At 46.5% G+C, this 25,262-nt stretch overlaps 1 protein-coding gene across 1 annotated transcript in view; it reads right to left on the bottom strand.

The window, feature by feature from the left end:
• The window catches only part of ZXDC (ZXD family zinc finger C), a 37,057-nt gene extending 11,801 nt beyond the window's left edge, over positions 1-25,256 (bottom strand). Inside the window, exons 1-7 of the mRNA XM_011971513.1 lie at positions 24,891-25,256; positions 22,167-22,319; positions 21,986-22,064; positions 20,615-20,745; positions 15,890-16,060; positions 11,581-12,266; positions 9,695-9,779 (exon numbers count right to left, since the gene is read on the bottom strand). Coding sequence (XP_011826903.1) covers positions 9,695-9,779; positions 11,581-12,266; positions 15,890-16,060; positions 20,615-20,745; positions 21,986-22,064; positions 22,167-22,319; positions 24,891-25,023 — 1,438 coding nt within the window. The 5' untranslated portion in view covers positions 25,024-25,256. The remainder of the gene's footprint in view (positions 1-9,694; positions 9,780-11,580; positions 12,267-15,889; positions 16,061-20,614; positions 20,746-21,985; positions 22,065-22,166; positions 22,320-24,890) is intronic.
• Positions 25,257-25,262: the final 6 nt, after the last annotated feature.

Raw genomic sequence — 25,262 nt, 5'->3', positions numbered from 1 at the left:
AACTTAACACTCAGGAAAACACCACTTCATGCATGCATATGTGTACTACTGCTTGTTTCCAGGTAAATGTACACACAAATTTGTCTCTCAGCACACCCACTTTTTCTTACAAATATGAACGTACTAAAAACATGCACAGAGTGTGCAGTTCTTCTGGACATTTGAGTTACAAATATTTAAACAGTCCCGCACTGAGCAGCAGCAGCATGTGCAGCTTCACACAGATCCCTGGGATTTCCTTGAGATAAATTCATAAAATGTAATTGTAAGACTGAATATTATGCATATTTTTTGGCTCCTGAACACACCACCAAATGACCCTCCAGAAACATCACAGTGTGTCCCCACTGAAGCTCTCCTGAGAAAGCACAAGGACACGCTGTGTGCACCAAGGCCAGCACTGGGCTCCTGTCACCCAGGAAGGCCCAGCCGACCTGACCCTCAGTTAGATCTACCAGTGTCCTTGTGAGCACCAACCGGCTGCATCTTGCTCGTTGCCAAACTCCTTATGACCTTCTGCACAATGATCTCACGCTGTTGCTGGTGATGTGGAAAGCTCTCTGTGCGGACACGTCTCTGTGGCTGTGCCTCTGCTGACACACTCTGGGAAATGATTTAACCTCGGGGCCTCGGTGGCGCCCGTGCAGGAAGGGTTGATGGCAGGTCTCCACCTCATAGGGTTTTTGTGAGGCGTGAACAGAGTTACTGCATGTGAAGGACATAGGACAAACAGAACAAGTGCAGGCTGCCCCCACGGCTCTTCATGCCTTAGAAAAACCTTTAACCTCTCATCTTCATTCTCTATTCTGTATGGAATTCTAATATATTTTTTCCCTAAAAGGCCAGCATTCACCCGTCAATAACTGGAAATGCCACCTTTCCACATGCAAAGATGACCAGGTATCAGGTCAGTGCCCGGTGTGCTGGATCCTGGGCTCCTGGCTCTGCCATGCAGCCCCAGCACCAGAACATGCTTTCAGCTGCCATGGCCTTGCATGAAGTCTTAGCTACAGTGCAAATCCTCTATGCCATTTTCCATTTTCTTAGACATTCTTGTCCATAGCTTCTTACACAACTGTCCTGAAACCTGCTTGGACTTCTGCATGAAATCGCACTGCAATGCTGTGGGAAGAGCAAAAGAGGCTTCCCTTTCCTTCATCCCACGTCTGTCAGCTAAGCCTGTGGGCTCTGCCATCAGGATAGGTGCAGGAGCCCGAGCACTCCTCCCCACTACCATCGCCACTCTCGTTCCTGCTAGGTGAGCACACAGGCTTCCAACGGCTCTCCCTGAAACCTCCCATTCCCCCAAGTAAGTTTATTTTCAAAATGGCAGCAGAAACGGCCCTCTTCAAACTATCACGCCATTTTCCTAATCACATCCTCTGCTTCCCCATCTGACTGAGGGAAAGCTGGAGTCTGACAAGGACCCAGGCGCCTTCAGCAAGCTCTGGCCCTTCTAAAATGCTCCCTCGGCGAGGTCCGCCTCCATAACGGCCTCCTGGCTTTGCCTCTGACGGGTCATGGTCAGGACTGTTGGCTCCCTTGGCCCAGAAAAGTGTTTCCCCAGACACATTCCATGGCTCCTTTCTTGCCCCTGCTGGGTGTTGCCTCCTTGGAGACCCTCCCTATCCCCACTATTTAAAACTACAAAGTTCCACAGACTCCTCCTGGTTGTCTTTCTTCATGACATTTATCATTTGGTTTCCTGATTATGAGGTGCTTTCCACCCAGTCCTGCTACCAGACTTCTAGCAGGGTGTCTGTGCTGTTCACAACCGTGTGCCTGACTCGTCCAAGGCAAGGGATCACCCCAGCTGAGAGCAGTTGATCTTGTCATCCCTCCCTTCACCTCCTGTCCACTGGTGACATCTCCTCCTGGCTGTTATGATTTCTGTTGCTGTGTGAATGAGATCTCTTCTCCCACTGCATTTCCTAGCTGGCTACTTGGCTATGCAGGAAGCTCTGGATAGTAGACATTTATTTTCTAACTGGCACTTAAATATCTTCTGTTTTACTAATTTTTCTGATAGTTGAGTTTTCCAATAAGTAGTCAAATCATCAGTAAGCTGTTATTTGTCTCCTTCCTGCAGTTCTATCTTATTACTTTTTCTTGGTTTATTTCAATGGCAAGAACCTTCAAACAACATCCAACACCAAGGGTAACAAGGGTAATACACGCAATTCCTGTCTAACTCCTAGGTGTGTGGACAGAACACCTCTGATAACCCACCATTAAGCATGATGTTGGCTGTTGGTTTGGGCACATAATCTTTTATTACATTCCTAGTCCCACCAGTACAGTAATGAATATCAATTTTGTAAATCAAATACAGGATTTGTTGAGAAAATAATAAAGTTCTTCACCGATTATTGAGATAATGCAATTAACAGACTTCCTAACATTAAATCATTCTCAAGCTATCTGATTAAGCTCTATTTGGTTAGAATAGTACATTAAATATATATATTGCCAGATCCTAAGTGTGTTTTATTTAGAACATTTCCATCTATCTTCGTAGGAGTCACCAATCTATAGCTTTTCTTTTTTTTTTTTTTTGAGACAAGGTCTTACTGTCACCCATGCTGGAGTGCAGTGGTAGACCCTAGCTCACTACAACCTCCATCTCCTGGGCTCAAGTGATTCTCCCCCCTCAGCCTCCCCAGTAATTGGGACCACAGGTTTGCACCACCACACTTGGCTAATTATTATTATTATTATTATTATTTTAGAGATGGGGGTCTTACTATGTTGCCCAGGCTTGTCTTGAACTCCTGGCCTCAAGCAATACTACCACCTCAGTCTCCCATAGTGCTGGGATTACAGCTCTCTTTCTGAGAGATATCCTTGTCAGATTTTTTATGGGAAGCTTCTGTTTTCCACAGAGCTTTGGAGCAGCATTTACTGCACAAATTCCACAAAGGGGAATAACTGTTAATGAACTATTCATATTCTTATTTCTGAATGATTACTTGTTTTTCTAGAAAACTCTGCATTTTGTTGCAAGTATTCTAACTTATTATCATTTTGGAATTTACTTGACGCTTTTTTTTTTTTTTAATTGCTCAGACAGAAATGGAAAATGATGGCCTAGGGGCTGTATGCCCTTAGGGATATGTTTTCTTTGGCCCATACCAAAGTTTTTCTAAATCTGAATAAGCTGTCACATTTAAGCATCAAAATCTGGATTTGACTCTGTTCTGACAGGAAGACATCTGAGGCACAAACTTGAATCTAGTTTTGGCCACATCCCTTGTGTTCCATATACAGTAATACATAATAGTTGGCTTCAGCGTCAAGTGTTTCTAAGACCCTCACGTGTAATCCACAAGAATCCCAAGTGCAGCATGCTTCTATTACCATTTCACAAAGGAGAAAGCTGAAAGTGCAGAGAAGTCGCTGGCTCAAGAGTTCAAACTTATAAACACATGGCCTATCCATTTTCCTGTATTTGTAATTAGCTTTCATTTATTTATTTATTTGGCGATGGACTTTCACTCGTTGCCCAGGCTGGAGTGCAACGGTGCGATCTTGGCTGACTGCAACCTCTGCCTCCCGGGTTCAAGTGATTATCCTGCCTCAGCCTCCTGAGTAGCTGAGCTGGGATTACAGGCATGAGCCACCACGCCCAGCCTCGCTTTTATTTCTTCTTTCACCCAATTGTCTAGAGGTTTTCTTTTGTTTTCCAAGCAATTTTTACTAATTTAACATATTATGATCAGAAAACATAGTACTGCCTATACATGTACATATGTACACATATACATATATGTACACATACACATATAATTCCTACACATATACACATCTGTAATACACATATGCACACGCATGCACATATATACATATATGCACACATACACATGCACATACATATATGTACATATGCACAAACATGTATACATGTATACATGCACACTCACATATACACATATGTACATGTGCATATGTGTATGTATGTGCATATATGTACGTGTGTATGCATATACATACGTGTATACATATACATATGCGTGTGTATGCATCTGTATACGTATATGTATGTGTATACACATATATACATATACACATATACATATATACACACATATATACATATACATATATAGGCATATATAGACAGTACTATATATTATGTGTATATATAGGCAGTACTATATATACTTTTTTTTTGTAAAGACTTGTATAGTTTTCCTGATGCCCTAATTTGTTCCATTTAATTTCTACAAATATTCCACAGACATGGAGTAGGATCCATTAAATCAACTTTATTAATCCCATTATAAACATCTTTCATATGCTTTTTTCTGCTTGATCAGCAGATAATGAACTAATCACTTTCAAACTGCTAGTTTCTATACATTCAATTATTCTAGATTTCTATCGGCTTTTACATTATATTGTTTGATAGTATATGTTTTCCAATAAATATTCAAATAAATGTCTGTGGGTCTTATAGTTCTGTTGTAGGCTACACATGAACAGCAACCAAAAAGAGGAAAAATCTTCTTTGTCCCCATGCTTTTTCCTTGAATTCTACACTTTTCATATTAACATTAGCCCTTGCTTTGTGATTTGCCTTTGTTTTATTTTACCCTGTCTTAATCTTAACCTTCCCAAATATTTCCATACAGGGTGCAACTCTCCTAGACAACACACAGCGGAAAGTGTGCTTCCGATGTATTCAATCTTTGTCTCTTGGCAGGAGAGTTGCCCTCATTACATTTCACTGTGACACAGGATACCCTTGGTTTTCTGTCACCATGTGTCCTGCTGCTGTCTCTGACAAGCACTACATCATCTTTCCCTTCTCTGCCCCTTAGACAGCAGAGAGGTATACATACCCATTTATAGTTCTGAAGCTGTTTACGCTTTTTTTTAAGCTTAACTTTGCTATTCGTTTCAAGAATAAAACTTGACAGTTTTACACTGAGAGAAAAACTCTTGTTTTATTCTAAGGGGAGAATCTCAATACTCGAGATAAAGAAATTGGCACATTTTATTTTCTACACTCAACAGCAACACAATGGGAACAGTCTTGAATTTCAGATGCTATTGCTCAGACTGCACATTTCCTAAGAACTGAGGTGTGCACTGGCTCCTAACCATATTCACAACAGCAGAGTCTTGACTGTTTCTAAATGACCTGATTCCATTAACAGTCCTATTACACAGAAACTGCTCATTCTTGAACTTATTACAGGTCCACAGTCTCTCAATCACAAATCCTGAAACCCAAAAAGTCCCAAACCCCATTTTTTCCCCCTGAACTTAATGCCAAAAGTAATTTAGCAACATAACTGACCTGAACTGATGTAAAGCTATTTACAGTTTTATTTGATTCCACTTAGATATATTTTGCTGAAAAGTACCAATGTAGTAACTAGTGGTATGAATACATAATATATGTACCATATCATCTAAAATTTGAAATAGCCTGAATCCAAAGCACAGCGTGGGTTAACATGAACACCAGCACTGACCACTGAAACCCTAGTGTAACAACACACCAGTAACAGTAAGTATACCTAGTGTCTGCATTCTAAATACCACCCTCTAACAAAAGAAACCAGGGCTCTATGGAGGAGGAGTTGATTCCAGGGCAGGGACAGGGATAATACAAGAGCCTGCTGGTGCTAGGAAGGAAGGAAGTGCTCAAAACAAAAAGCTAGGATGGAGAATGCTGATGGGTCACAAGAATCCAACTGAAGGATTGTCCACAGCTGGAACAACTGGAGCGACAAAATAAATGGTGATAATATTAATCATAATCCAATATTGACTACAGCCTAAAGAATCAATACCGTTGAGGCCGGGCACGGTGGCTCACGCCTGTAATCCCAGCACTTTGGGAGGCCAAGGCGGGCGGATCACAAGGTCAGGAGATCGAGACCATCCTGGCTAATACGATGAAACTCCGTCTCTACTAAAAATACAAAAACAAAATTAGCCAGGCGTGGCAATGTGCGCCTGTAGTCCCAGCTACTCGGGAGTCTGAGGCAGAATGGTGTAAACCTGGGAGGCAGAGCTTGCAGTGAGCGGAGATCGCAAATCAGTATCATTGAATCCATACTGCATAACTGAATAAGTAAATGAGGGAGAAGAGACAGCTCTTCCCTACAAAATTCTAATAAATAAGTATACAAAAATAAGGGAAATGGAAAATCACCATTAGAACCCCACAGGCAAAAGCCCCCGCTGAGTGTTACGTGAGAGGAAAGCTTAAAGAGAAACAGGGCACTTGCACTGCAAGGCAAAGGGTTAACCCTGTCCAGAGAGGCCTGGCCTCTGGCCCCGGCTCCTGGGAGATCTCTAGGCCCTTGGAATGCCCTGTCTGGTAAGAATGTCTGTCTAACTGGGCGCACTGGGCCACTTCCACAGTCTGTGCTAACCCATGGTGGAGGCCTCAGGCACACAGCGCCAGCTCAGCCTCTGGAGGGCTGGAGAGTAAGGCCAGCAAGTCCACACAACTGAGACTCAACAAAACTCCAGATTTGTTGCGAGTCTCAGGTGGGCTTCCTTGGGGGGCAATGGTACCTGTGTGTGCTGTCACTTGCTGGGAGAAGTTGGCACTGTTCACACCTCCATGGGAGGACACTTGAAGTGTCACACTAGGAACTCTCATGAGCCCTGCCTGGGCCCCTTTTCCCTCAGCTGGCTTTAATTTGTGTCCTTTTGCTGCAATAAGCGTTAGCTGTGAGTACAACAGCTATCAGTCAGCTCCATGAGTCCTTCTAGAGAATTACCTAAGGGTGGTCTTGAGGACCCCCAAGCTTGCAGTTGGTATCAGAAGTGAAGATGGTCTTAGGGAGCCCCAAGCTCCACACACAGTCTCAAAGCATCCACTGCAAGATAGTTAATTACAAAAGGAAAACCAAGAAGTTGATGGTGAAGAAACCTAGCAGCTACCACCCTAACCAGGGATCCAGGTTTACATACCTGACATGTAGACAGCATAGCCCAGGGAGGATGTGTGGGGGAGGGCACCTCGCCCCCATCTCTAGCAACCCCAGCCCAGGTCTCATCTCCAGAAGATACCAGGCAGGCCCACAGGGAGGACAGTCCAAAGTGATAGGCCCACCCTCTTTGAAAGCACCATGACAAGGGAGGGCCAAGGCCCTCACCCAGACCAGAGGAGATGGGGAGGTGTGACAATTAAATGCACATGCGGCCTGGAACAGGGAAGGGCACTGGGGGAGCCTGGTCATATCTACATCAAGTCTGCCGTTCAGCTCCCAGGACTGCGGCCACAGGGGACTCTCAGCTGTGATAAATGCAGCATGAGTATGCAGGATGCTGTTTTGAGGGGAGGCGGGCATCCCCCCATGCTGGGGGGGGGGCAGGGGTCTAAAACTACAGCAGACACACGGGCGCAGGAAGACAACGGTGCCCTGCAGGTTTTGGAAAAGAGACAGTGGCCTTCCTCCACTGGCTGAGGCACCCGGAGGGGCTTTTCAAGGATGTGGGTGGCGGTGGCAGCAGCCTCACCCTCACGACGACATTCTCCTGCTGTACTCACACAAGGAGACCTAGCAGGTACCAGGTTTCAATTTCCCTTAGAAGTCTATGAAGTATTTAAACCAATGAGTGCATTAAAATACTCTGACCATCACTGTAGAATGCTAAGAAACTCAAACAGATTCAAACATCATTAACTGCACCTCAGGGTAAAAAAATGAGAAGCTGCTCTTTATAGACATGTCCCAGCTATAAGAAAGAAAGAAATGACAGATTTAGAGTGCCACCGTTTAGAGTAACCCCTAAGGAATAAGTGGATCCAGTATCTGGTCACAATGGTCGCCAGCAGTACAGATAGACAGCCCGCCAAAGGCTGGGGGCCTCCAGCGAGAACCCACTCCCACCTGCAGCAGAGTTTTATCAACCAACCAGATCTAACCACTAGACATAACTACTAATTTACAGAAAAAGAAAAAAAAGGAAGGAACGTGTTAAAATAGTGATGTGATCATTAAGGTCCAGACTGGCACATTCGAAAGAACAATCAGTTCCTTCAACAAAAACCAGACAAGAGATAGCAGAGAACCCTACAGCTGTCAAACAGAGTCAAGAGATGATGTATCAACCAGTAGTGACATATGAACCCCACTGGATTCTAATTCCAACAAACAGTTACACAAAACATTTGAGGCATCTGGGACAACTGAAAATTTGAACATTTGCTAGATACTGACATTAAGAAAATACTGTTAATTTTTAAAGAATTGGCAACAGTAGGTGGCTATAATTTTTTTTAATGTCCTTACTTTTTTTTTTTTTTTTTTGGAAATGGAGTCTTGTTTTCTGTCACCCAGGCTGGAATGCAGTGGTACAATCTCGGCTCACTGCCACCTCCACCTCCCAGGTTTGAGCAATTCTCCTGCCTCAGCCTCCCAAGTAGCTAGGATTACAGACATGCGCCACCACTCCCAGCTAATTTTTTTGTGTTTTTAGTAGAGACAGTGTTTTACCATGTTGGCCAGGCTGGTCTTGAACTCCTGACCTCAGGTGATCCACCGCCTCAGCCTCCCAAAGTGCTGGGATTACAGGTATGAGCCACCGCACTTGGCCAATATCCTTAACTTTTTAAACATAATGCTGAAATATTTACAAAAACAGTAATGAAAACATCAAATCTCCTTTATAGATAGTACTCCAAAGCAATGTAAGAAATAGGACACGTGGTATATACTTGAATGTTTGTCTCTTTTTCCTTCAATATTATCTATCAGGTTCAATAAAGGCATCTGCTTTCCTTCATGAACTTTACTTGGTCTATGGTCAACTCTTTCTACAAATTTCACCACCACACTTCCTTCTATTATCTCTGCAAGTTCCATTCTGGTACTTCGTGAACCGTGGAGGTGTCTCTTCCTAAGTCACAATCCACACTGATGCATACAACATTATAGGGAAACACTGGCTTGAAGAAAACTGATTAACAGAAAATCGGCAATTGTTATTTATTTTAAATAAGAAGTCAGTCATGATACTATTAGGAATAGAGAGCAAGATATAAAATCGTATCAACCCTTTTAGATAAATACAAAGGACAAATGAAATACACAAAAAACAATACATTTTAAAAATCCACTGTTACTTTTTAGAAAAAGATTTAGCAGTTTCCATTAAGCACTACATCCCACTATTCCATTTTCAGGAAGGACAGATGCTTGAGGCCACATAGGTTACCAGCTCTTGTTTGGTCTTTAAAAATACAAATAAGTTGCTAACATTTTCAAATAAGATTTCAACAAAACTCTGACAATGCCACAGGACACACAGTTTGGCTCCATGTACATGTACCTTGGGACAGTGGCAGTCCCCAGGTCTCTGCCATGCCAAGATCAGGCCCCAAGGCCATTCAGCACCAGGCACAATCTCTGCTTTCCTGACACCTGGCCTGCTTTGCTTATTTACCTTAGTAGCCTTCCAGGTAACTGACACTGGTGTTTGAACCCTTAACTTTCACAAAGCTTGTTTAGGCAAATAAAATAGGTTCATACTGATGCTGGGAATTTTGTTACTGATTTTTTCCCTTAAGTTCAAATAAAACTAAGGAGTTGTTAAAAAGGGTATTCTGAACAGAAAAGTAAAATCAAGAGCACAGAAACACCTGCTGTGTGTTTCTTCTGCCAGTAATAGTGACAGAGAACCCTCAGGCCCTTGCTCATCAGGGCTGCAGCACACACGGCCTCACCTGCATTGCTCCCCGCTCCTCTCTGCTTTTTTTCCTTGGCTAGTTGAATGGCTCGGTAATCAGTTCTTGCTGAGCCCCCACTTTCCTGAGACCAAAGAAAAGCGTATCAGTCACTTATCTAGACACAAAGGAAGGGTAGCAAGGGAGCTAGAGAAGTGCCATAAGCCTGCTTCTGGGACATATCCGAGCTCCCATAACCAGAGTCGCCAGCAAGGCACACAAAGGGCCAAATGCTACGTCCACTTGTGGCGAGGGCCGAACAAACTTGGAGCTCGAACAATGTATGTGTCTTTCTTATCCAGAGAAGCAAAGTATATTCCTCCAAAGTCTAAAACATAGTAAAATATTTTACACAGAAACTTTTTAAATCAATTACATACTTCTCTGCTTTCTGAAACAAACACTGAGCCTTGCCTGGGTGACCCAGGGTCACCTTACCATGGCACTCCGTGACACGTTTCACACTGTGCCACACACATGTATGGCAGGCCCGGGACAGGTCCCACCTTAGAGACCCATGGCAGAGGCCGCTCTGGTGGCAGGGACTACACTCAAAGTCTTATGCAAAAACAATAATGATGGTACTGAATTCAGGAACTTTCCTGAGGGTGCCAGACAGTACTCAGAGGACTTCAGCTGTTGGAAGTCTGTGAACATTTCCAAAGAAAGACAGTTTAACACTTATCACTACGAAGAGAAAAAGAGCAGCCCTCAAAGCTCGTAGCATACCTGGGACCCATTCACCACACACCATTTGTACTCAGAGAAGCGAGGTAGCCCAACGCCACACAGCTAGCAAGAAAACGAACACGGGTTAGGACCGAGGTCTTGCTGGCTTCTCCACCTCCACCCACAGCTACAGCTGCACCAGGAAGCTTCCATTTCCCAAGGCACCGAGGCACACAGTCCTTGCACCAGGGACTGACTGCACACTTGTTTCTAACTGTGGCCACCTCCCATCCCTGCCCAGTCACCTGTACACTTAGCAACTGCTATAGCTGCCTAAGCAAAGGCTGGCAAGCATAGCTCTGCCACCGACAAGCAAGACACCAGAAATGCAGAGACAGAGACCGTCCTCTCCCACTGAAAGAAATGAAAGCTGGCTCCACGGAGCCTCAGTTACTATGTGCCTCACAACTGATCCTACTTCAAAAGATTTAACATTTTTTAAAAGTTGTAAAATAAGATGTAACACTCTGAACAATATAAATGTCACCATCAAATTTAGCCTGTGCCACACACACACAAAAAAAACCCTATCTGATCATTCCCATCTGAGTCAGGAAAGTCAGACTATCTCCCAATAATCTTTAAATTATTTTAAATTAAATTATATTAAATGTATAATTGATATAAAGTATATTAACTGTTCAGCCTCAAAATTGGAGTACTCTTATAATCCTCCAAGAACTAAGGCTCATAAACCCCCTCCCTTTTTTTCTTTTCTTGTTAATTCTAGTTCTAAAAAAGAGTTTGGTATGGTTTTAAAGTTTCCATTGAACCTCTGAAGGTGGCTTATGTCTTGACTCCTCTTCTAGGGCTGGTCATGAGCTGAGAAGCATACAGGCAAAGTATCTCAACATTACAAAACCCCCAATTTTCAAGGAAAGGAGCACATTACCATGGAGCCACAGGACTCCAAAGGACCTCAGAAAGCATTTAGCCAAATCTCCTTATGTAGGAAATAAATGAGAATTTAAGGCTCAGACAGGTTAAGGTGATTTGTCAAGGTCATAAGAACTTGTCAGTTCCAGACTTGTAGTCCAGGGCTGCGTCCTTTTGTAAACCAGAAACGTCTGCATAGAAAGGATTAATCCAGAATATCCTCAAGACTGAGTATGAGAGAAGTGACCTATATGGTGGTGACTGAATAGATTGCTTCATACCAAATAGAAGTTGCCAGTGCCTGCACTGAGCTCTGTGTCCTGGGCACCGTGCTGCTCTGCTGGGCTGGACAATGTGGACTGGGGCAGCCCATGGCTTCCTTCCTGCTGCCCAACTGCTCCTGGGCGAGAAGGCGAGTCCGGCTCCACCTTGATTGGAGCCAGCAGTTCCGGGACACTGGCATTTTCTTGGGGGGTGCTTGAAGAGGTCGGTGTGGTGATGTGTGCTGCTAAGTTACTATTGGAGGTCAAAGCCAGTGGGTCGTCACTCAAGTTCTTCATGGGCAGAGCCACCAGACAGCCTAATGCTCCTGCACTCACAGTCTGCACGTCATCCACACTGAAGCTGCTCTGCTGCAGAACCGTGGCTGCTGTCCCGAGAACCAGAGGGCTGTCCAGGCTCGGGGGAATATCACTGTGGGCCACCAGGACCAGGGGTTCCATTGGCCCTAGGGAGCTATTACTAGCAGGGAGGTTCCCTCCCAGAGAGGAGCTCACAGAAGTGACGTCAATAGTCAGGATTCCGGAGTTCAGAGCCTCGTCCGACCCACCTGCAGAACCACTAGCATTGGCAGGTGTGTCAGAGAAGAGCGCAGCAAGATCCATGTTAGTGAGCTCGCTTTGGCCTGGGCTGCTGAGTTCACTGCTAGGAGTAAGAGAACTCGGAGCTTCTAGCTGAGGTAAGAGATCTGAAAAAAAAAGGAATACACTCCGGTTACTTTATGACCTTGAAGACTGAGTACTTTTGTTTATGCCCATGATGTTACCAAGTGATGCCCCAAGGAAGCACTGACTGTCCTCTTCCCAGACCCTGAAGCTTGGTTATCATGACAGAGTCCCACGGCCAGTCTCTCGGGGCACCTGACACACACCCCAGGAAGGGACACGAAGGGATGCCGGCTGACATCAGACACTTTATGTATGCGTCTTGGATCCTCAGGCTGACAGGGCTTTCTCCAGTAGGAACAATTGGAGAGAGATTAAATAACATTTCCTAAGGTCAGGCCAACTGGTAACAGCAAGAAGCAAAGTAAGACTTGCATCCATGTCTTTCTGGCTTCAAAGCCTGCGCCCTCTCCCCTCCCGGTGCTACGGGAGCTGCCCGAGAGGACTGAACCTTTCCACGGCACATCATCCTCAGCTGCCAGTTGCTAGCTGGCCTGTGCTCTGAGGATATTTTCGAAATCAGCTTGTCAGCTCATGTTTGCCAAACTCTGTGCTCCACTCCAGAACTAGCTGCCACCCCAAAACCGACTGGAGCCATATAGGGGTAAACAAAGGAAATGAAACTGGCTGCCTGGCAAAGCCAGGACAGACCCGAAGCTTCAGCTCTAGGCAGATGCACAGGACTTCTAGGCATGCTGGGGGCCCCCTAGACAGAGCTGTTCCTGATGGGCTTTCCCTCCCAGAGCCTCCCCTACCACTGCATTTCCAGCCTCACATTTCCCCACCAGGACTGCAAGCCTCCTGAGGGTGGAGAGCCATCTGACCACCACTGTCCCCTCAGCTCCCAGCACAGTGCCCAGCCCTGATGCAGCATGTAATGATTCTAACAGGCCCTTCTTCATCTGGAGTCTTAATTTTTGGTCATAATACTCTTTAAATATTTGATTATTTGTTATTCTATGACTATGAAATTTAAATAATCAGCATACCTTTGGGAGAATAATGACTTCCAAAAAATTTCAATGCATAGGCAAGTTTTGGGTTTGTATACAAGTACATGCCAGTTATACCAAATCACAGGAAGCTTCAAGCATCAAGCAAATGGTAAAATGGGAGAATAATTAATTTGGGCAAAAGAGCCAAATAAGGACTTGATGTCACCCTTTCCTGAGGACTGTCCCCAGCAGCTTCCTGACTATGCCAGCGCCTGGCCCAGAGGAAAACCTGCTCTCAGTTCTCTGATCCTATTTCTCCCACGCCAGCTGTTACTGACCCCAAACTCATACCTGCAGGCTGTGAACACCTGGCCAGAGTGTCTATTATATTTTATATTTTTAATAATGCAAATCTACAAAAATCTATTCTAGACAAAAAGCAAATCAAATTCAGAATGTATCGTCTTTAGTTGTCATATTACTTCAAAGCTTAAAAAAAAGCATCAATATAGCATCACTTCTTCAATAAATATCCCTTAGTACCAACGAAGCATTTTGAAAGAAAATGGTAGTGATCCTTTGGTGAAATTAAAAATGGAAAACTATGTCAGTTTTTCAAAACTTTCTAAAAACTCCCTTGACTCTCTTGAGGATTCAGCTCCCTGTGAAGAGACCATGAATAATCTCAGTGCAAATGATACCCATTTATTAATAAATTTCCTTATTTAGCACTTTACTAATTCTATAAACATTTACTACTAGAGAGACCAGACATGTACAAGGGCCAGATATTAACACAATCACTAAATAAACATTAGTAAGCAGAGCATCTGGCAAAACAGTCATGATCACCACAGTTCAAAGCCCAGCCCCAGCCCTTCTTGCGGGTGTGACCCTGGCAAGTACTTTCTATCTTGGTTTCACCAGTGAGGGCTCCACTCCCAGGACCACCGTTAGGGGGACTGAAACAACCCACTGAGGGCATGACATAATCCCACAGTAACCAGGTGTTCTAGTGCCCGTTTTTCACTAGGAGAAATGGTGACACCTGGTCTTCTACCCGACAGCTGGAAGGGGGATGACACACAAATGAGTCATTGTTGCACAAGAAATTCAAGCCTGGGATACACAAGCTGCTGCAGAAGAGGGTCTCACATCCCACTAGAGTTTAAGGAAAGTGCATCTGGTATAACACTGGGCTTCTGCTGACTTCTGAATTGGCCAGGTCAGGAAAGGGGAAGTGTGCCATGAGAGGGAACGGCGGAACAGGGGAGAGGCCTGAGTGATGTAGTCTCATAGAGCCATCAGAGAAAGGGGGCCTGGTCATGTGGGCCTCTGTGAGCAAAGATGACACCCTCCAACATGAATCAGGTGGCACACACATTCCCTGTTCTCAAGACATTACTGAAGCAAGAAGGGCAATTTATTTAAATATAAAGCTGAATGGCAACTGCTGTAAACTGTGAAAGATCAGTGTTCAAGATCCCAAGGAGGGGCTTCATGACCACTTCCAAATAGGATCACAAGAAAGCAAAGGCCACAGACCTGCCCTGAGCCCAACCCCTCATCAAACTCTGTGCGAGGCATGGAGGCCTGTCCCCTGCCAATGCGGCAGCTGTGACACAGCTGCGCCTCAAGGCCAGTGCTCTCCTGTGGTGCTGCTGGTCACACAATCCACAGGAGGACCCAGTTGGTGACACACACAGCTTCCACGGACTGAGCAGCAGAAGTAACTCTAGGGCTAGCTAGGATGCCATCAGCCAGGCCCAGTGAGGAGCGATAACCGCACCAGGCCCCAGAGAGCAGGGCACATGTGCGTGCTCCTCAGAGGGGCCGCCACCACAGCTGCCAGGCACTTCTGCATTCTGCACTGTGGAGAAGGCCTAGTGGGATAGGTTTCCTAGTCCCATGCTGCAAAGCTGCCCAATGACCAGGCACTCACATACTCAGCATTCCCCTTACAGGTCACCCAGCCACTGTCACTTTCCCCTCTAACCCTGCCCTCTCCAGCCCTCACTGCTCCCAGTCCACTCCTGAAACACAACTCTGCTCTGGCCTTTGTTACTTGGAGAGAGAATAGCTGAGGCAGATGGAAACACAGGAGGGGCAGGTCCAGAATTCAGGACAAAAGTCCCAGTGAGAGACACAGGCTTAGGGGACATATGCTAGGGAAAGTCAACAAAGTGAAACATTCTTCCAGGAAAGCATTTCAAAGACACGGGAGGGGCCAGGCATGGTGGCTTATGCCTGTAATTCCAGCACTTTGGGAGGCTGAGGTGGGCAGACTGCTTGAGCCCAGTAGTTCAAAACCAGCCTGAGCAACATAGTAAAACTCTGTCTCTATAAAAAATGCAAAAATTAGCTGGGCATGGTGGTGCATGCCTGTGGGCTCAGCTACTCTGGAGACTGAGGTGGGAGGATCACTTGAGCAGGACCCTGAGGTTCCAGTGAGCCATGATCACACCACTGCACTCCAGCCTGGGTGACAGAGGGACCCTGTCTCAAAAAACAAAAGACATGGGAGGGATTAGAGGGTCAAAAGCAAGAAAGTGGCAGAGAAAGTGCAAAAGAGGCCACTTGGCTTGGCAACCATGGCCACAACCCCACTGCCCGACGACTTCCAAGAGGTGAAGAAGGAACAGACGGCACTGGCACTATTCCTGTTTCTTGCAGGGAAGCAGCTCCCCACGGGGGCCGTGGAAAGTGCAGACCTTGGCGCCGGCTGTGCTGTCTGACCATGTGTGCCTTCATGCTGTGCTTGGAGGTGAAGAGTCTGTTGCAGGTAGAGACCGGGCAACGGCTTTTCGGAGCACCCACATCCTGCACGTGTTTCTTAGAGTGAATGTACAGACTGCTACGAGCGGAGAACCTTGCGCAACATCCTGGAACAAAAAGAGTAATGAGTGTGAAACCTGAGGATCACCAAGGAACCAGGAACAAGTGACACTTCCTCATCAGATCAGAACCACCAGACCTGCATTTTGCACCCTGGCTACTGGCAAGGACAGAAACCAAATATCTCTAGGAGTAGCATCACAAGCAATTCAAGTCAAAAGCAAACTTTTTAAAAAGCAAGAGATACAGTGAAACCCGTAGGGAGATTTGAAGTCCTACCTCAGCTATGTCTAAGCAACCTCTGTGCCTGTTTCTTCACCCACTACATGGAGATGTTGGGAAGATTAAGTCAAATTAAGTATTAACTGCTTAAACATTCAGTTGCAAACAATTTATTCTAGTCATCTCGATTAAGCTATTACCATAAAAAATGTAATCCTAGGATGACATTTAGAGCTGGAAACTATCTCGACAGATCACCAAAGCCAGTCCTTTCACTTTCCCACTGAGACACTGGATGCCCAGGGAGACTGAGCGGGTGTCCTGGAGCCCAGAGCTGGCATCTCCTTGCTTACACTCCCAATCCACTTATGACTCTGATCTGCACACAGGCATCAGAGGAAAAACAAGACACATTCAAAGTTACAGTCACCTCCCCTCCGTGCCCTGGCTTTCCACTACGCTGGCGCTCTGCCTCATACGGGTGCAGGGAGAAGACGTGGAGCTCTTGGCGGCCAGAGACCTGCACCCGGCAGGGGCAAGTAGAATAGCCAGCTGCTTCAATAAAGGGCAGTAAGTCAGTGCCAACACTGAAGCATGCGAGCGGTAGAGGAAACCGCACACCTCCCAAGAAGGCAGAAAAGTGGTCTCAGGAGTATACAGCATTTGAGGTGACTGGGCCACTGTGCAGCAAAGCAGATGGTGCTCCTGCCGCAAAAGCTGCCCAGCCAAGGTATGGGGGCATGAAGGGCAGCTGTGCAGGCATCCCAGCCTGGGTTCCAGTTCAACCTCTCACCAGCAGTGTGGCCTTAGACAAATTATTTACCCTTTGCGGGTCTCCTTTTTCTGTTCTGTGAAATGGGAATGACACCTGCTTCTCAGGGGTGCTGAGGGCCCAATAAAGCCATACCTGTCTACAGAGCCTCTGCACGGACCTAAGCAAGTGGAGCGAGCAACGACGCACTCGCAGCACTTTCTCAGGACGGTGGGGCGGTACTGCTGGAGCCCAGCACCTGGAGGAGGGATATTTTAAGGAAAGAGGCTATGAAGATAGGATACGGCCAGATGAGTAAGGGTCTTGGCTGCCTGTGAATGTAGTTTTCAACTACATTTTTCATTTTCTAATACAGCTGCAAATTCATTTCCAGGTCAGGCTCAACAAAGACCATCTGGGAAACACAGGAGATGGTCCGACGGCCCAGGCTTGCCCTGCAAATGCACAGTTTCCTCCGCATGCCCTGCTCACCATGGTACACAGGGTACCCTGGAACCCCCTTTCCCAGCTGGGGGTCCTGAGCACGGATTTCTAGAGACAGGTCACAGAGCAGAGGCTCTAAGCACATCTTCTGTAAAATGCCTTCCCAATGGCAGGGCCACGCTACAACAGGACCCTTGCACACTCTTGCCAGCACTGGGTTTCCATTTTTTAAAGTATTTGCTAATTCCATAGGCAAAAATTATTTCATTTTGGTTTGTATTTCCTGTGACAACCAGGAATGTAATCATTTCTCCATGTGTACTAACTGCTGGCTTTTCCAAATTCTGCCCATATATTGAGATCTGTGTCCATTCTTTACAAATCCAAGCTGCAACCAGGGAGAGGCAGAAGCAGCCATTACTGACAGACCTGTCTGCAAGCTGCATTCAGAGGACAGTGAGGCGCTCATGTAGATGGCCAGGCAAGCACGAGGCTCAGCCACACACGAGACACAGGCCCCAGCAACACACAGCCCCGAGGCTGTCATGATGCCACCCAGTGCCTACCCTCAGACAGACTTCTGGTCTGTGGTCCTGTCCTTTCCTCCTCCTCCTGTTACTATAAAAAAGGTAGTTTTGCCTTTTACTTTTTATTATACAACAGTTCAAACATCTACCAAAGTGGAAAAAATGGTATCATCAGTCCCAACTATTGCCCAACCCCAAGAATGATCAACTCTCAGTCCAGCTGAGAAGAGGTTCTGGGCTCCTCCTACTAGCTCCAACTCCATCTCCACATGCTGCCCACACCACGTGGGGAGTGCCCCCTTTCTCTCCCAGCAGAACACCTAGACTTGCTGGAAGAAACAGAGCTCTACAGAAATAAATCCCCCATCCTCCACAGCCAACTCCCACCTTTCCCCTTTCCCCAGTCACCTCTGGTGGAAGTGTCAGCACAAACCATCCCCGTCTCCCACTCAGGCCACCTCTCAGGGCATCAGAGCAGGACTCTGCCTGAGTGACCCCACGGAACCTCATCCATCAACACACCAAGACAACCCCGCAGGTGGCACTGAGGCATGTCTTCCCTGGTCCTGGCTCACCCTAGCACTCAAGGTGACCCCCACTTCCACACATCCCCTCTCACCTCAGCACCACCTCCTCTGTGCTCTTGCTGGTCCTGCCAGTACCCATCCCAGCCACTCCACTGGAATCGGGGGCAGCCCCAGGGCTCTGTCCTAGGTCCTTTTTAAGAAAATCTAACAGCAATCATAACAACAGTAAACTGACATATGTACTGATGTTTTCCATATGCTCTAAACTTACTAACCAATCCAGCCTTCGCCAACAACCCTGCGAGGTTTTATTCACTTTACAGACAAGGAAGAGGCACAGAGAGCTTCAAGTGTTTGTCCAAGGTCCCAGAGCTACTTACGAGGCAGACTTGGGACTCGAATCCAGGCAGTGTGACTCCAGAATTCAGGTTTTTGATCAACTACACTACCCTGCCTCTCCTCCATTTATACTCTTCCTTGAGAATTTCATCCACTTTTGTGGCTTAAATGACGACTTGGGTGCTGTCTGCTTCGCTCCCTGCCTGGTCTACTCTCCTCAGCGCCAGCAGCACATCCCCTGCCCTTTGTGCATTAGATGCACAAAGGTACCAAAAACACAACATGTCCAAACCAAACTCTGTTTCCTCCAAATCCACTCAGCTGAGACACTGACCTCAACTAAAATCCAAATCCATCACCGTATATTGTGACTTCTAACTCCCACCTCTGTCATCGATGCTGCTTTCTCTTTTCCCACCATTAACGCCCCCATCCAGGCCATCCCACCTCCCCACACCCTTGGCTGCTTTCCTTCCTGAAGTCAGACTGAGCCACAACTCAAACATGATCACATCATACGCTCACCCAAACACTCAAGCCTGCCACTCGTGGCCCTGAGAGGCTCTCCCAGGCCATTCCACCCCCAACACCCACACGCACATGTCTGGTGCTCTTTCCCCTTCTTCAGCTGACTGTGAGGCCATTCTCACCCCGAAGAGCAGTCTGGGGAAACCCTCTGTGTCCCTGCAGCACCCTACATGTTACCTGTTCCCCTGTCTGCACCTCCAGCTGAAACCCTGATGGAAGAAGGAACTGTATATACGTTCACTTGTATATATGTTCACTATGTTCTAAGAGCTAGTCTCAGCTTTAAATGGGTCTTTAATATTCTCTCTTTCAGATAAGGAAACCAAGGCCCAAAGAAGCAGCTTGCCTGAGATCACCTCTTTAGGGAGCAGTAGAGCCAGACTTTGAATCCAAGACCACCCGACATGCCCTGGCTCACTGCCTCCCAGTGCACCTGCAGAACTAGAGTAGGGCCAGCACGCACAGGTCACGCAGCCAATTTCTGGCAAATGAACTAAGGCTTCAGTGTTTTAAAGGAAGAAACCTCTCTACTATCCCTTTTAAAAAGTCAGGTTGGGTGCGGTGGCTCACACCTGTAATCCCAGCACTTTGGGAGGCCAAAGTGGGTGGATCACTTGAGGTCAGGAGTTTGAGACCAGCCTGGCCAACATGGTGAAACCCTGTCTCTACTAAAAACATAAAAATCAGCCAAGCGTGGTGGCGCACACCTGTAGTCCTAGCTACTCAGGAGGCTGAGGCATGAGAAACACTTAAACCTGGGAAGCAGAGGTTGCAATGAGCCAAGATTGCGCCATTGCACTATAGCCTGGGCGACAAAGCAAGACTCTGTCTCAAAAATTAAAACAAACAAAAAAAAGTCAGTCTAGCTTTATTACTATGCAATTACAAAATGATTGGAGCGACCATTCAAACGTGATCTCAAACGTACCTACAATTTACTGAGTCCGAGCTCCACGCCAGATGGATAAACAGGCATTTTCCACGTTTCACCTAATCCTCATGACCACCAAATTAAACAGGTAACTTAACTAGAGCCACAGATCTAGTGAGGATCAGGGCCATGAGTCAAACCATGTCTGATTCTCAAGTCACTACTCCCAAAATAGTACAATTAACTCAACGAGGTAACTAAACATAACGCCACAACTTATATTGAGTCAGTCTTTAAGCAGCTAACATTTACCTTCAAACAATGGAAACTTAACAACATAAATGTTGGCCTGGTACTTAGTTTACTGCTCAAAGCAATGTTTTAAAATCTACCTTCCACAGGACACTCGAATGGCTTTGTGCCTAGGTGGGTTATGCTGTGGCCTTTCAGATGCTCTGCCCTCGTGAACGATTTCCCACAGCCTTCGACAGGGCAGGTAAACCTCCGGTCATCATCATGTTTCCTGCCAGACAGAAAAATAAAGGAGCTGTGATTCCTCATACAACTCACCATGATTCTTTGTTTAAAATTCTACAAAATATACCAAAATACAAACTTTACATTTACAAAAATCAGTAGTACATTTCAGAAAATCTTTACTCTGTCTTTAATCCATGTGAGAAGATTTGCAATTTAGCTACCCCATAGTTAAAAATTCTACCTTAATGACTAAGCAGACCCCAGAGTCACACATTGAACAATTAATGCTATTTCAATTTAAAAACAGTGGAGTCCCAAATGTATTGATGAAGGTGTTTCTATTGTTTAGAAACCCTCATGATCAACAAGCTTTCCGAGCGACAGAGGGCCATGAGAAATGTGCACAAAGCATCAGCTGCAATGCTAAAAGACTCTCTTAAGCCAACTTGTAAAGACTGTGTCTTTTCCTAAGTGACATTTTTATATTAAATCCTCAGAGCCCAGTTGTGCAAGCACAGAAAAACCATCGAATCTCTCCGAGTCTCACTGTAAAACAGGGAGAATAAGAACATTAGCTTTGAGGTTGTTGTGAAGATAGAAGACACACATGTAAAGTGCTGAGCATCACCTGGACAGTCTGAGGGTTGTCATTACCACCACGAAAACTTGTAATTACATGAAGAAAGCTTATTCTACAATGTTAAGTTAAACAAAACTGGAATTTTTTTTTTTTAAAGAACAGAGTATACCAATTAAGTTTTTTTTAAAAAAATTATATACAGGGCCGGGTGTGGTGGCTCACGCCTGTAATCCCAGCACTCTGGGAGGCTGAGGTGGGCGGATCACAAGGTCAGGAGATCGAGACCAACCTGACTAACACGGTGAAACCCCGTCTCTACTAAAAATACAAAAAAAAATTGGCCAGGCGTGGTGGCAGGCGCCTGTAGTCCCAGCTACCCAGGAGGCTGAGGCAGAAGAATGGCGTGAATCCGGGAGGCGGAGCTTGCAGTGAGCCGAGATTGTGCCACTGCACTCCAGCCTGGGCGACAGAGCGAGACTCCGTCTCGGGGGGAAAAAAAAAAAGTACACACAGAAAAAAGTATTTTCACGTGATGAGATTCTCAGCAATTTTTTTTTACAGTTTTCTGAATTTTCCAAATTATCAACACTGAGCTATTTTTACAACTTAAAAAACGTCTACAGATATTTCATTCGTTAGTTTCTGCTGCTGACAAATCACTCATTTTCAAAGCTGATAATGCAAACCAAAATGTAAGGATTACCTTCTGTGCCTTAGAAGTTTGGACATGCTGGTGAAGGTCCAGCCACAACTGTCAGAGTCACAAATAAATGGTCTTTCACCTTGTAAAAGAAAAAAAGTACACAGCATAAAATTTACAACTCCAACAGCTACAATGAAGACAAATCTTGGGTCCAAATGCTTTGCGTTCCCTAGCTCATTACCTGTATGGCTCCGCAGGTGAATTTTCAGCCGACAGGCTTTATCATACTGCTTGCTGCACCCAGGAAAGGAGCAGGAAAAGAGCTCTTGTTCCCTGAAGTGGGCTCGGTTATGGGAAAACAGGGCACTCACCGTGATAAATGTCTTCTCACAGCCTGAACAAGGAAAACACAAACCCTGCTCAAAGTGTGGCAAAAATTATACAACATAGCTAATGCTAGTCACACCCACCGGACACTGTTCACCCTGAAGCAGACAAGGAAAAACATGACTCACAAGCACTCTCTAAAAAGGGATGACCATTAATGCTTGTTGGCTTTGTGATCACCACAAGAAGGCAGCTAATGGCAGCCAATAGGCACACGTTGGCCACCTGCTGCAACACGACTTGGAGATGGAACAACTGATAAAGAGAAAGTTCTCTGTTCAAAGCCATCTACTGGCCAGTTCCAGAGTACTGATCCTGAACACAGGCTGAGACCCAAGAACCTCATGAGAGAAATCAAATACTAAGGAACAAGATTTTGTCTGGCAGGGTTGATCTTTGAAAGGTTACAAATCATCCTACTGGCCAGGATTTTCACCCCTTGGGGGTGATGCTGCATCCTCTACACATCCAAATTTCCTCCCTGACACCCTCTAACTGCCAGCCCTGTCCCTTGCTATTTGACTTCTTTTTCCTTTTGCCATTTCCTTAGGTTCTCTGCTTTGTAATCTTCACCTCCATCCTAACCCCCGGCCAAAGCAGCCAAGCCTTAACAATTCCACAGCAATGCTTCTCCTCCAACAGAAACATTCAGGGCTCCAACAGGGTGGAAAATATGAGGCTGCAGGATGTTTAACACGGGTCTTTGCTGCAGCTCTTCTTGGAGACTTTAACAAGATACCATCATGCCTGTGAACTGCCACACAGATGCACATGGCATAGCACTGCCCAAAAGTATCAACCCAAGGAACCCTACTTTCCCCAGCAACATCTAACCAGGAAATGCTGATCTTTGGCCTCGATCTGGTCCCAAAATATCCCCAAGAACCCCCCACAACCCCACAGATAATTACACCCTTTGGTTCTCCCTCTGCAATCTCACCTGCTAGAGACCCTCATCATTCCCACTCCCTGGCTCAGGCCCTCAGGAAATTCAGGTCTGGGCCCTTTGATGATGCTTCACTGGTACTCCTCCTGCTTTTAACCATCTAATCTCATCTCAACACAAGAAGCCTCATGGATCAGCCAACACAAAACCCTCAAGGGACCTCATGCCTGGAAGCAGGCAGGATCCCTAACCTTCCTAGCATCATACACAGAATGAAACTTTTTTAGCAGGGAGAGGGTCTACAGCCACCATCAGATTCCCAAGAATGTATGACTAAAAAAGGCTTTGAGCTAGTGGCCTCAAGCCACATTCTCTCTGAAGAGGAATGCGCAAGACAGTCCACGGGCATATGTGAGAGAAAAATAATAAAACCCGTTCATAATTATCATCTCATCCTTTCAAAATTCTTGTTTGAAAACATTATAAGGAGAGCCGTGTGCATATACAGGTTAAGGGCATGCTAGGCACACATTCCAGTTTGGTTTGAATGACTGGTCCTTCTTCCTGGGCCCTCACCACAGCCCACAATCCCCACCTGGGCTCTGCCATCCAGCCCACCCCATTCTTCTGCCTTTCCAGGCAGGAATCCTCTCTTGCCCTTCTGGAGGAACCCCGTCCCTGTGAAAGCAGGGAAAGCTGCCCATCCTGGTGAAGAATTAACTGTGTTGGAGTCCTACATTCCCTACAACTGCAGGTCCACACAGTGGAGACAGCGGAGAAATAACCAGCAGTGGACTTTTTTTGTTTTTGTTTTTGAGACAGAGTCTGGCTCTGTCGCCCAGGCTGGAGTGCAGTGGCGAGATCTAGGCTCACTGCAAGCTCCCTCTCTGGGGTTCATGCCATTCTCCTGCCTCAGCCTCCCGAATAGCTGGGACTACAGGCGCCTGCCACCACGCCCGGCTAATTTTTTGTGCTTTTAATAGAGACGGGGTTTCACCGTGTTAGCCAGAATGGTCTCGATCTCCTGACCTTGTGATCCATCCGCCTCGGCCTCCCAAAGTGCTGGGATTACAGGCGTGAGCCACAGCGCCCGGCCACCAGCAGTGGACTTTATCCACGAGGCTCGGCCTTTGTTTCTTCATGTGTAAAATGAGGACAGTTTTTAACCTTCACAGGCGGCTAATTTTTAAAACTTCACAAAACTGTGAGGTTCAACGGAAATAAAAGTATAAAAGGCAAAAAAGCCAGGATGTGCGCACACCTGTGGCTATCCTCCCAGCGTGTTAAGGTCCTGAATCTGGCCACATTCATCTCTGCTCCTCCAGCACGGAGTGTGCACCCCATAAATAAATGACGAGACTGAGGAAAATAAAGACCTGACACACAGCTTCGTGCCACTCTGTGAAGATGCGCTGCCGCTTTCACCAAGCGCAAGCAGGTTAAGGGTATCTGCTGCCGCCGCCTTTGGGAAGGGCAGCTGTGGTGATCTGCACTACCTGCCATCGAAATCCCTGCGGCAAGGCAGGGCCAAGATCTCAAATCGAATGACATGGAAGGAGCTAGAACACAAATCCCGAAGAGCCTGCGTCCCCGGCTTGCTAAGGTCTGGCAGGCCCCTCTGTGGGACGGACGTGGCACCGGGGGCCTGCCTGCAACACCGCGCAGCCCGCCCGCCCCCGAGCGCGCGGTTACCGGGAAAGTCACACTTGTAAGGGCGCTCGGGCTCGAAGTGGCTGCGCTGGTGGGAGCTGAGCTTGGCGTGCGTGGGGAAGCGCTCGGCGCACACCTCGCACTTGAACAGGCTCTCCTGCTCGTGGCCCTTCATGTGCGCCTTGAGGTTATAGACCGTAGTGAACTTCTTGCCACAGCCGCCCACCGGACAGCCGAAGGGCCGCAGCTTGTCGTGCGACTGCAGGTGCCGCTTAAGCTTGTAGGACGTTGTGAAGGCCCAGCCGCAGCCCTCCAGCGGGCACTTGAAGGGCCGCCGGCCTTGACCGCCGCCGTGCGTGAGCAGGTGCACCTTGAGCTGGTGCTTCTTGGCGAAGGCCAGCGCGCACTGCGGCT

This window comes from Mandrillus leucophaeus, unplaced genomic scaffold (assembly GCF_000951045.1).
Source record: "Mandrillus leucophaeus isolate KB7577 unplaced genomic scaffold, Mleu.le_1.0 Scaffold123, whole genome shotgun sequence".
NCBI classification, from domain to species: Eukaryota; Metazoa; Chordata; class Mammalia; order Primates; family Cercopithecidae; genus Mandrillus; species Mandrillus leucophaeus.
This window is presented reverse-complemented; position numbering and strand designations above follow the sequence as displayed.